Here is an 11,564-nt window from a genome sequence, read left to right on the forward strand (position 1 = left end):
TGCGAGACGTGTGCTTGTAGATCTGCTGTTTTCACTACTGTTGTGCGACAGCCTTGTATGATGAAGCAGGGCTTTACTTTGTGAAGAAACGTACACATTTGAAACTTGGAGATACAAGGTTTCTTCCCGACAGTGATGATGATTACACCCCCGTATTATGTTGGTGTGCCCATGGATTCTTGGGACATGAAAAGTGTGCCCATGCAGAAAAAGGTTGAGAAACACTGCCCTAGGATAACAGTTTTAGTCCCCTGGTTTTTGTGATTCAGTGCATAAAATAAAACAAAACTTCTACTTAAGCCTAATGTATACTTGTAAAATGTGAATGTCAATACAGATTTTCACTCTAACAACGCAACGTGTTCAAAAGTGTTATTTTTGTTTCGTGACACCATTGTGTGAGGAAGTATAAATTAGGCTCTGTGGATGGAAGAGCATAATGTTAACTCCTGTAATCTACTGCCTCTGTAGGTGGAGGAGCATAATGGCCACATCTTCAAGTCCACCCAGTACAGCATCCCCACATACTGTGAATACTGTTCCTCACTCATCTGGATGATGGACCGGGCCTGTGTCTGCAAATGTAAGTGTGCGTGCGTGCGTGCGTGCGTGCGTGCGTGCGTGCGTGCGTGCGTGCGCGCGTGTGTGTGTGTGTGTGTGCATGCCTAGTCTGCCTATCTACCTCCAGCACTGCTCCAAAGTGAACATCATAATATTGGTTTCAATGTAATGGTCAATATAAATATGATGCATGTTAAACTTCTAAGACAAAGAATGTGTTTATATATGTTGAAGTCTTGTACAGTATTTACACTGTAAACTAGAAAATGTCTCTGGCAGGTCGGGGAGGTTATTGTGGGTCAGCTTAAATTTGGAATGAACCAATCAGGATGGTACAGTATATGAAAGATCTGACTGATCCATCTTGATCAATTGACTATAGAGATAATGTGTACTGATGTTCATGATGTTTGGACAAAAAGTGTAGGAGTAATATAAAATCATTTTTTTCCTTGGCCTCTTGGGAGATTGCATGCAAAGTTTCACGCAGACCAGCAGGTCAAAACGTGAATCGGCCTGTTACAGTACCACCATGAGGCTGATTTGAAGAATCTTGCGTGGCATTTCTTCCTCGGCTTAGAGGGAATATGCGTAAGATTTAAAGGAAATCTCACGCTGTGTTCATGATTTGTAGCAAAATTTTGGTTTAAAACTGACTAATCCTGCAAAATTTAGAGGCCACTACTAGCCAACCAGGTGGAATGGAATATGGAAAAATCGGACAGTTCTGCCTTGATCACTTGACTATAGAGATACTGTATACCGATTTGTGCCATGTTTGGCCAAAATCTGTATGAGTAATATAAAATATATATTTTTCTTTGCAAAAATTGGCCTCCTGGTGGCCGATCTGAAGAAGTTGGGGCAACGGTTCTGCTCTGGCATCCAGGGAGTGTGTGTGCACAGTTTCAATGCAATTGGGCCAACGGTGCCAGAGATTAGCTGCTCGCAGACAGACGGACACGGACACACGGACCGGCGGACAGGGTGCAAAACATAGTCTCGGCCATGCCTTTCGGCCTGGCGGGCAGACCGTGACAACAAATGCAAACACATGCATGCATACACTCACAGCCCTCATTCTCCTTCACATTGACACCCACGTGCACACACTCCTCTTCATAGACTTGTCCACACTCAGGCCAAGGCTACACGGAGCTGGATATTTGTGAATCTAGACATTTTTTGGTGCTGTTGGGGCTTGTAGCCACACGAAGCTGGATATTTTGGCAGTGAATCTGGATATTTTTCAATCCGGATAAATAAGTGGAGACACTGAAAAATATCCGCTTCACTGGATCCGTGTAGTCATGATACCCGGATATTTCTGAAGACTTTACTGTGTGTGTGCTACTGTGCTTGTTAGACCTAGATATCTCTGTCGTGTGGACCTAGATATTTTTCTATGTGGATATCTGAAAAACCAGGATATATGAAATATCCAGCTCCGTGTAGCCATGGCCTTCATAATCACACCATGGCATGGGCCACAACATCTCCAGCAGTTCTCTGTTCACCCTGGCCCCGCCCTCCTTCCCTCTTCAGCCCTAATCAGATTGTTTTCAACTGGACTCATGGGGTCTGTGGCTCTGTGTGTGCGAGCTCTGCCAGAGCGTTCCTCCAGCTACACAGTTTGTCCTTTCTTTCAACACAGGATGTTTTCTTCATGCCAGCCAACGTTGTGGCATTTGTCTTTCAGAACTTTAGACAGCTAGCGGCGGGTTGTTTGCCTCGTCTGAGTGTTTCTTTTTGATCGATGATGAGGAGACACTGTCTTTCTGTGGAAAATGGGACTGACCTCTCTGATTTCTCTCGGTATGTTTATCCAGTGTGCCGCTACGCCTGCCACAGAAAGTGTTGTCAGAAGATGACGACCAAATGCAGTAAGAAGGTGAGTCAGCCATATTGTTTGTGTGTCCATTTGACAATAACATCTCATGACATCAATTATGCTACTGTAACTGTACAGTTTTACAGAATATTCTGTAGCCACGCTTTCTATTATTATTCGCTGGCCAGAGCGGTTCTTAATTGCTCATATTTATAACTCTCGCTTGTGATTGCTCATTGATCATTACATTGATCAATAGGCCGGCCTAAAGGGCTTTGCACATAGGAGCTTTGCCTTATTTCTGTTTGCCATTGAGTTTTTACCGCATGCGAAAAGACGCACAAATCGAACTGGGTTCGATCTGGAAAAAACGCCCTGCCGCAACCACTTGTCGCACGTCAAATTCGGAGCCGGTGTGCATGAGGTCATAGAGAATCATTGTATTCTTTAAAAAAATGAAATTGTCTGTTTTTTCCGTGTGAATAATCGTGCCTGTCTGCAAGCCCTTTAGTGTTGATTATTAAATTGTAATGATCCATCATTACAATTTTTGCATGTCGTACATATTTGTGCGTGCGTGCGTGCGTGCGTACGTGCGTGCGGTTGTGCACATACTGTATTATGTGGCATTGTGGTAACATGACAGTAACGTTTTGTGCCTTCTCACAGTTTGACCCAGAGCTTTCGTCCAGACAATTTGGAGTGGAAGTATCTCGTCTGACCAACGATGAGAGAACAGTGCCCCTAGTGGTGGAGAAGCTCATCAACTACATTGAGATGCATGGCCTTTACACCGAAGGAATCTACCGCAAGTCTGGCTCCACAAATAAGATTAAAGAACTCAAACTGGGACTTGACACAGGTGAACTTGTATGAATAATACCGCCAACGGCTATAGTTGTTGTGAGGTTGGCTAGCTTTGTCAGAGCAGTGAAAGCAGGGGCGTCAATTGGGTATGACAGGGGTATGCAGCTGCCATACCCTCGGTCCAGGGAGGGGGAAATAAACGTTACTTTTAAATATAAATCCATGAATGTCTCTTTGTCTATCTGTGCAGGTTATTATGTTGTTAAATTACAGTAAAATAACTACAAGTGCAAAATCTAACAAAATGGTCACTTTAACAAGGTATTATAATTATATTCTCCACAATTTTATTCTCCCCATCTTGACAAAATGGTATATTCCCAGGTTCCGTAGGTCAGCTGCACCGGTGCAATGCATTATTGTTAAGTGTGGCGCGTTTACTAACATGCCAAGTTTTGCTGCACTTGAACAACCGTTCCAGGCTGCCATATCCAGCCCAAGAAACCTTAGAAACGGGGGGAAAAGATTAAATGTACTTCTTAAAATAAATGTATCATGCCTCTTGCTAAGGTATGGCAACATGACTGGTGTCTTCGCGCGCGTGCAAGACACCTGTCATGTTGCCATACCTTAGCTTTTTCTGAATTGACGCCACTGAGTGAAAACAAGGGGGGGAAAGATTATCCAGCTAAATTTGAATACTGTTTTTTTTGCTTGTTGTTTTGATTTCTTTGCACAGATGTGGAGAGTATGAACTTGGATGACTACAACATCCATGTCATTGCTAGTGTCTTCAAGCAGTGGCTGAGAGATCTCCCTAATCCTCTGATGACCTTTGAGTTGTATGAAGAGTTCCTACGTGCCATGGGTAAGCACCGCCAAGAGATATGATATCCCATAGAGATATGATATCCCATGCTGTTTCATTGCATTTTAATGAGACATTTACACAACTCTCTGAAACTACATACCAGGGCTGTCACGATTCTGACATTTTACGTGACGATTAATTGTCTCTCAAATAATTGCGATTAACGATTTAATTGTGTTTCTGTCGTTGACAATTACATTCCTGTTTGGCCTATAGGCTTTGAAGTTGCACATGGCAGATATGACACATAACCTAAATATACAAAGACATTAAGGATATATTTGACAACTTTACACTTTAAAAGATAAGCTCTACAAGCTCACAAGAAGCTCTACAAGCTCACAAGAAGCTCTACAAGCTCACGTGTCGCGATGCGAAGCGCTGTGAGCTTGTAGATCAGCTATTTCCACTATTTTTTAAATGTTTGAACATAATATTTAAAAAAATCAACATGTAAACGGTTGACGATCATCCGATTATGTCAAATAATTGTGATTAGACGATTATGTAGTAATTGTGACATCCCTACTACATACTACTTTCACAGAGTTGTGCACATTTATCTCACCCTTTTTTACGCAAGGTGCCTTTAAAAAAGAGAGAAACCAATCAATTCTAAAACATAAATGAACTTGTATATTCTTTTTGCGGTAACGCTTCTCCAGGTTTGCAGGATAAAAAGGAGGTGATCAGAGGCGTGTACTCTGTTATCGACCAGTTGAGCAGAACTCATCTTAACACACTGGAACGCCTCATATTCCATCTAGTCAGGTACTGAAATGTATTTTCATTAAAAATGATTTAAATGTGGGAGAGTTTCATGTCCTCTCTGTTAAGACTATTCTGATACAATCTTTGTGCTTCCAGAGTTGCCTTTCAAGAGGACACCAATCGCATGTCTGCCAATGCCTTGGCCATAGTGTTTGCCCCTTGCATCCTGCGCTGTCCTGACACCATCGACCCTTTGCAGAGTGTCCAAGACATTGGCAAGACCACCGCGTAAGGACACCCATTTTGGGCCACACTTGACTGTAACCACATTATTACTATGTGTGGACAGATGCAAGGCTCATAACGTCATGTAGAATTGGTGTATTCCCTTCATTCTTAGACCCATGTCACCAAGTCACGGCATCACTTTTTCTCTTACTTTCATGCAACAGGTGTGTGGAGCTCATCATTGGTGAACAGATGAACAAATATAAAGCCAGATTAAAGGACATCAACAGTCTGGAGTTTGCTGAGAACAAGGCCAAGTGCAGACTGACCCTCATTCGAAGATCAATGGTAATTTCAAAAGCTGCGTCTAGGTGGAAAAAGTACTCAATATTTTTTACATACTGTAAGTAAAAGTATCAACACTGCAATGCAGATCTACTCTGTTACAAGTAAACGTCTGGCATTCAAAATGTACTTGAGTAAAAGTACAAAAGTATTGGCATCAAAATGTACTTAAAGTAACAAAAGTAAAAGCACTCATTCTGCAGAATGTCCCATTTCACAAGCGTTCAAAATGTATGAAAAATCTTTTGAAAATAGCCTAAGTATAGGAATAAAGTGGTTAATGCTTGTTTTGTAACAATAATACAAATCTACAAAGTAACTATTAACTAAAGTTTTCAAATAACCTTTACTCCACTAATTGTGGAGTAAAAGTACAATATTTGCCTCTGAGATGTAGTGGCACGCTTGGCATGTCCCGGTCATTCACTTAATTTAAGTTAATTACGACTTTTTTACGCGTCTTAAAACACATCCTGTACTGTGGAAACTCCTGTGGAATGTCTCTGCTGAGATTCTCTCCTACTTATCTGAGTCTGATAGCCACCCGTTCCCTCCGTGAGGAGCCTTTGGGTAAAACAGTAAACCCCTTACCTGTCCTTTTCTTTCACCCAGAAACCTGTACTAATTCATGAGCATAGCCTGCAGGTTGGCAGGCACTGGTGTGGCGCTGGACTTCATCCCCAACCAACCAACCAACCATCCAGCAGTCAGCTTGTGTTGGCAATTATCGCAGCACATTCTGTCTTGTTTTCTCTTCTACTATTTAGGCCAAGCTCTTCCATCCCCTGTTGCATGAGTCATGACTCCACTTTCTCTTTGTTTCCCTCCCTCCCTTTCTCTTCTTGCTTTCATACTCTCTGTCTCTACCTCTCATTTTACAAAGTCTTCCCTCTTTTGCAAAGAGGCAAAGAGGCACACGTCAGCGCGACGCGTTGTGAGCTTGCAGATCGGATATTTTCATCATGCAAAATCAGCACTGGTTATCATAAGATTGTGTTTAGTACGGACTGCGTTTTGGTTATTCCACTGTTAGACTGATCATAGGTTCTTGGTTCACCTATGATCCTACTATTTGTATGTATTTATTGTATTACCATGTGCTGTCCCTCTCCTTATTATCTGGATTAAAAGCGTCTGCTAAATGCCTAAATTGTGATTTAAACACCACCCTCTGCCAGCAGCATATGCCATCCCATGAGCCTCTCGTAATAAGGATTTCTGTCCATTTCCCCAGGTTCATAACATTGTCAATCAACGTTTAGGGATTTTGAGAAGAATGCTGTCTGATCAGCATATTAGGTTCGCTGTCTCAGCCTCACTTCAATTCCTGAATTACAAATGACAACGCCATATACTAATAAAATGAGAACGCCAAGGAACGACATATTTCGTATTAAATCTCGCTGGGGGAAATTTGTTGAGCGTATCGCCATCAAATGTCTAAAGTAAAAAAGGTGAAGTGGGATACCACTGTATACTGTAACTTGTAATGCCTTCAAATACATGTCCTTTACAGCATTCTTTCTAGGCACACAAACACAAAAAAAGACTTGAAAGATTGTGTTAAGACTTTTGTGTGTTCATGTGCCTAAAATTATGCAGTAAAGGATGCATTTTTGAATTAAAATGTGTTTGCAAAATACAGTCATCTCCAACTTCATCATTATTATTTGGACCTTGATACTTGGACTATCCACTTTTTTGTGGCCCATGAAATGTCTACCATCTGATTTCTGGACCAGATATTATTTGTTGCTGCTTTGATTGATTGAGTACTTTACGTTCGTCGACTACCTTTTATCACTGACGAAAATAAAAACTAAGCTATGATGACTACAACCAAGTCAAATATATTGACAATTTCGTCATCAAATAAAAAAACTAAACTAAAGGGAGGGACTAGTGATGAGTACAACTAAGTGGAACCAAAAGACAAGTCATTTTATGTTTGGTTGCACTCTGGTGTTTTGCTCTGAAAATAGCAAATCTACAAGCTCACAACGCGTTGCATCGTGACGCGTTATGATCTGCTATTTTCAAATATGTTGTACTTTTGCGTTTGGTACTTTTAAGTACATTTTGATGCAAACACTTTCATACTTTTACTCAAGTACATTTTAAATGTTTTACTTGTAACAGAGTTTCTATATTGCAGAATTGATACTTTTACTTAACACATTCAATGCCCGATTTAGATAGTTTTTCCCATACCTTTGAAAAATAGCGGAATATTCACCTGATACGTCATGATGTCATCGGGCCGCGGGCATCGTGCCCCCGAATGAGAATACATTTGGTGAACCATAGAATAGCCTAGAACGCCCAAAATGTGTGTTCAGGGCAATGAATGTGTAAGTACTTTTCCCACCACTGTTCATTCCACATTTTGGTAGCAGCATAATGCTCATCTTTAAGAACTCACATAAACATGATGTTCGTCAATACAATATCCTATGGGCAAAGCTTTGCAACAGTTAACTATGCTATACTACTTACTATACTAGTAAATTCCCTTGTGTGTCTTGGAGACAAAGTCAAACGTGCATTGCAATGATTTCTATTTTCTGTGCTTCTCACTTTTAAAACATGCAGCCAAATGCAACTAAAAAGGTAAAACCAGTGTGCATTAGTGTGTTTATCTTCAAGGATTGATTGGTGTGTCATAGCACTGTTTTTCTTTAATGTTGTCTTATTTTATGCAACTTGGAGGTGAATATTACACATAGACTTTAATTGTAAAATTCACAGTGTGAAATGTGTCTTTAGAACTATATTATTAACCTCATACATGTCCATGGAAACGTTTCCCCGGTTGATTTCCCCAGGGCAAGGGTCATGTACGGAGACTAAGCTACCACACACCGTCACCCCCGGTCAGTCCCAGGCTGCCCTCGGTGACCGACACTGTGATGGAGGAGAGCTGCGTGGACGAGGGTGGAGGGTTGGAGTCTGAAGTATCAGAGCTTCAGCAGGAGGAGGAGAGAGTATTGACGGAGCAAATTGAAAGCCTGCAGAAAGAGAAGTATGCTCCGTTACAATGTGTTACGTTATTAGTGTGGAAAATGTGACATTTATTGTTATGCACGATACATGATTTTAAGGACGTGTAATTGTACAGAGGATTCTTGTGTTGAAAATGGACAAGTATGCATGTTTATGATCATGTCTGCCACGATCAAATCTGGTTGTTACATCAACATTGTTCAAGTGGATATGTTTGTTCATGCTTATGTATTGAAATGGCGAAAACGCTAAAAGTAGCCCCTTCTGGTGACATAGCGTTAGGGAGAACTCTATAGACCAGAACTATCCTTTAATATGCCCCGTGGGAGAACAATTACATGAATCACTCTATTCGAGTTTAAAGCATTAAGACCCTTTTTAACTCTCAATGGTTCCTTTCTGGAAAAGGAGGTTAATGTAAAGAGATTCGTGTTGTTCGTGTTCGTGTTTGAATGGTTGTGGACGGAGCTGGTGCCGTCTAGGCCCCAGACTACAAAATGATGTCAGACTTAAGAACCGAATGGAATTATTCTATTGACAAGATCTGTGGAGTAACTAAAAGTTTTTACATCCGGTGGAACAAACTGTATTTTAGATGGTAGGTGGCGGGGCTCAAAGTGTTCCCAATAAGGAAAGTAGACTTTTCAACATATTAAAAACGTCTTTGTTTTGGCGAGTAGTGAAAGTGTATTTTTTTATTTTGTACTACAGTCTAGACTAGAGGCTGCGCTACCAGGGGAGATGCAAGATAAAGTCACATAGCGTCCACTCTGGTCCAACACTATGGATCAGAGCTATGTATGTAGGGATGTATATTGGCTATTGGGCACAGTTTGACCTGGCTGTCTGCTTCCACAGGGAGGAATTGACTTTTGAGATGCTGACTCTGGAGCCACGAGCATCGGATGATGAGACCCTGGAGTCGGAGGCATCCATTGGTACGGCCGACAGCTCCGAGAACCTCAACGTGGACTCTGAGGGAGCTACCTCCGACTTCTCTGGTGCGTCGTTGTGACACTGAACAAGTTTACATTTTCCTTCTTTTTGTATAATGCCATTCTGGTGACAGCAATTTAGCTATTTCGTTTTGTCAGAGTCCTGTGAATAACATTTATTTTGGTTTTAGTCATCTGAAAAGCTTTAGTTTTTGTCTGGTTTTAGTCGACTAAATATACGATTTTAGTTGACTAAATGTACAGTACAGTTGATTTTGTTGACAAAAATGTATTTTGGCAGGCCTTGATGGTGTCGTAATGCCCGATTTTACACTTGGTTGCATGCTGAAAATAGCAGATCTACAAACTCACAACGCGGCACTGCGCAGCATGTTGAGCTTGTAGATCTGCTGTTTACAGAGTGCAACACCCAAGCACAAACAGACCATGAAATGTCTTGTCTTTTTAGTTCTAGTCCCACTAGTCCCTCCCCAATATTTTAGTGTAGTCTTCATTTGTTGCCGACATTAACACTGCTTGCGTTCCCCCTGCAGAGAGAGGCCCCACTCTGACCTCTGTCTGGCCCAGGAAGTGTGAGGACAAGAGTCCGCGGCGGCGCCGTCCCCTCCGGCGGCAGCCGGACTCTCTGGACTCAGTGGACTCCTGCTCCACCATCTCCTCCTTCTCCTCCTCCTCCCACTTCCACCCCTCCTCCTCCTCCTCCTCGGCCACCACTCGCCGCTTCCGCTTCCGTTCCAAGTCTCCCTCGACGTCGGGCTCCGGTTCCGCCCAAGCCCAGGCGGCACCGCACCAGTCCCCGCGTTACGACAGCCAAGACTATAGCCCCACACCGGAGCAGGACGGGCCGTACGAGGACGGGCCCCAGTTCACCAGCCGAGGAACCTTCAACCCGCAGAAGGGCAAGCAGAAACTGAAGGGGGCGAAGCATTCGGCCTCCGCGAGGCAACCCAGAGACGGTGGCGGCGGCCACAGCAGGGATCCATCAGATCTACCCCAGCAGTTGGTTTTGTACGGCAGCAATGAATTCATGGTGTGAAGTGGCAAAACACCAAAGCACTCTCCTTGTCCGACTCCCTGGCAGATGGCCATGTTCTCCCCAGGAGGCACAGCACGGCTGCCCATCTCCTCTCCTCCTCAGAGTACTCCTGCTTAGTCTTTCGATGTGCGAGTCTGCAGGAAACTGTCCCCAAGTGCCATGTACAGTGTTTTGACTTCAACGACGGGAGAAGATGGGGTTTGGCAGAGAGACCAGTCCAAAACCAGTGGAAGAGGGCTCACTCCTCGTGGCCTTAGGCTTTAATTTATACTTCATCGCACGGCAAGAAATGATGTCGATGCGTCAAAACCTTTTTTCCTTTTCATTTGAAACATTTTTGTCATGCGACGTAAGTGGAAGTCTGAGTCTTAAAAGCCACCCATGCTCTCACGGTGCCTGTGAAACTCAAGAGACAAGGAGGAACCTATTGAGCAGCAGCAGACGCACAGAGAAAAGGGAACGCTGGAATATGTGGAAGATCACTCGGCATCAGGAAATGTTCCGGAGCTGAAAGCTGAAGTCGTGTGTGCTAAAGCAAATATCATGATACAGAGTCATTGATGATGCAGTCCATGTGAACTTTATGAAGAGCTCACAATCATTAGCTGCTTTAAAAGTTTACAGTTCAATAACAATCAATGTAAGCAGTGGTTGCTCTATTATTACAGATTTACCCACCCCACCCCCAGCCTATTTAATAATTTTTAATTTCAATAGTATAATTCTATATAACGATATTATACAGGTATAAATACTGTACAAAGCCGGAACACCAGTAACTGCTGGGTAGTTAAAAGTCAAATATTTATCTTTTGCTTGAGTATCTAGGAAAGATATGTATGGAATTGGGCAATGGCTGTGTGTGTGTGTGTGTGTGTGTGTGTGTGTGTGTGTGTGTGTGTGTGTGTGTGTGTGTGTGTGTGTGTGTGTGTGTGTGTGTGTGTGTGTGTGTGTGTGTGTGTGTGTGTGTGTGTGTGTGTGTGTGTGTGTGTGTGTGTGTGTGTGTGTGTGTGTGAGAAAAACCACTTCATGTGTTTTAAGTTTGTGCTGCTTTTTTCCCCTCCTATGAGGGAAATATTGCCATCAAAGGGACCAAGCTAGCTGGTGTGTATTCCAGCCAAAGGAGATCCCAGCTCTGTAAAAATGTTGGATGTGTATAAAATCACTGCATTCACTGCTTAACAGCCATACAACAATTGTAATGTACAGGACAAA

The 11,564-nt window shown here is 42.6% G+C and overlaps 1 protein-coding gene across 1 annotated transcript in view; it reads left to right on the forward strand.

The window, feature by feature from the left end:
• myo9aa (myosin IXAa) overlaps window positions 1-10,349 on the forward strand; it is a gene marked incomplete at both ends in the record, with an annotated part of 126,610 nt that extends 116,261 nt beyond the window's left edge. Inside the window, 10 exons of the mRNA XM_080730357.1 lie at window positions 472-583; window positions 2,391-2,452; window positions 3,062-3,254; window positions 3,939-4,067; window positions 4,736-4,841; window positions 4,938-5,069; window positions 5,234-5,357; window positions 8,180-8,376; window positions 9,216-9,358; window positions 9,847-10,349. Of these exons, the coding sequence (XP_080586483.1) occupies window positions 472-583; window positions 2,391-2,452; window positions 3,062-3,254; window positions 3,939-4,067; window positions 4,736-4,841; window positions 4,938-5,069; window positions 5,234-5,357; window positions 8,180-8,376; window positions 9,216-9,358; window positions 9,847-10,349 (1,701 nt within the window). The remainder of the gene's footprint in view (window positions 1-471; window positions 584-2,390; window positions 2,453-3,061; window positions 3,255-3,938; window positions 4,068-4,735; window positions 4,842-4,937; window positions 5,070-5,233; window positions 5,358-8,179; window positions 8,377-9,215; window positions 9,359-9,846) is intronic.
• Between the last annotated feature and the right edge of the window lie 1,215 nt (window positions 10,350-11,564).

This window comes from Nannobrachium achirus, assembly GCF_963921795.1.
Source record: "Nannobrachium achirus genome assembly, chromosome: 7".
Taxonomy (NCBI): Eukaryota; Metazoa; Chordata; class Actinopteri; order Myctophiformes; family Myctophidae; genus Nannobrachium; species Nannobrachium achirus.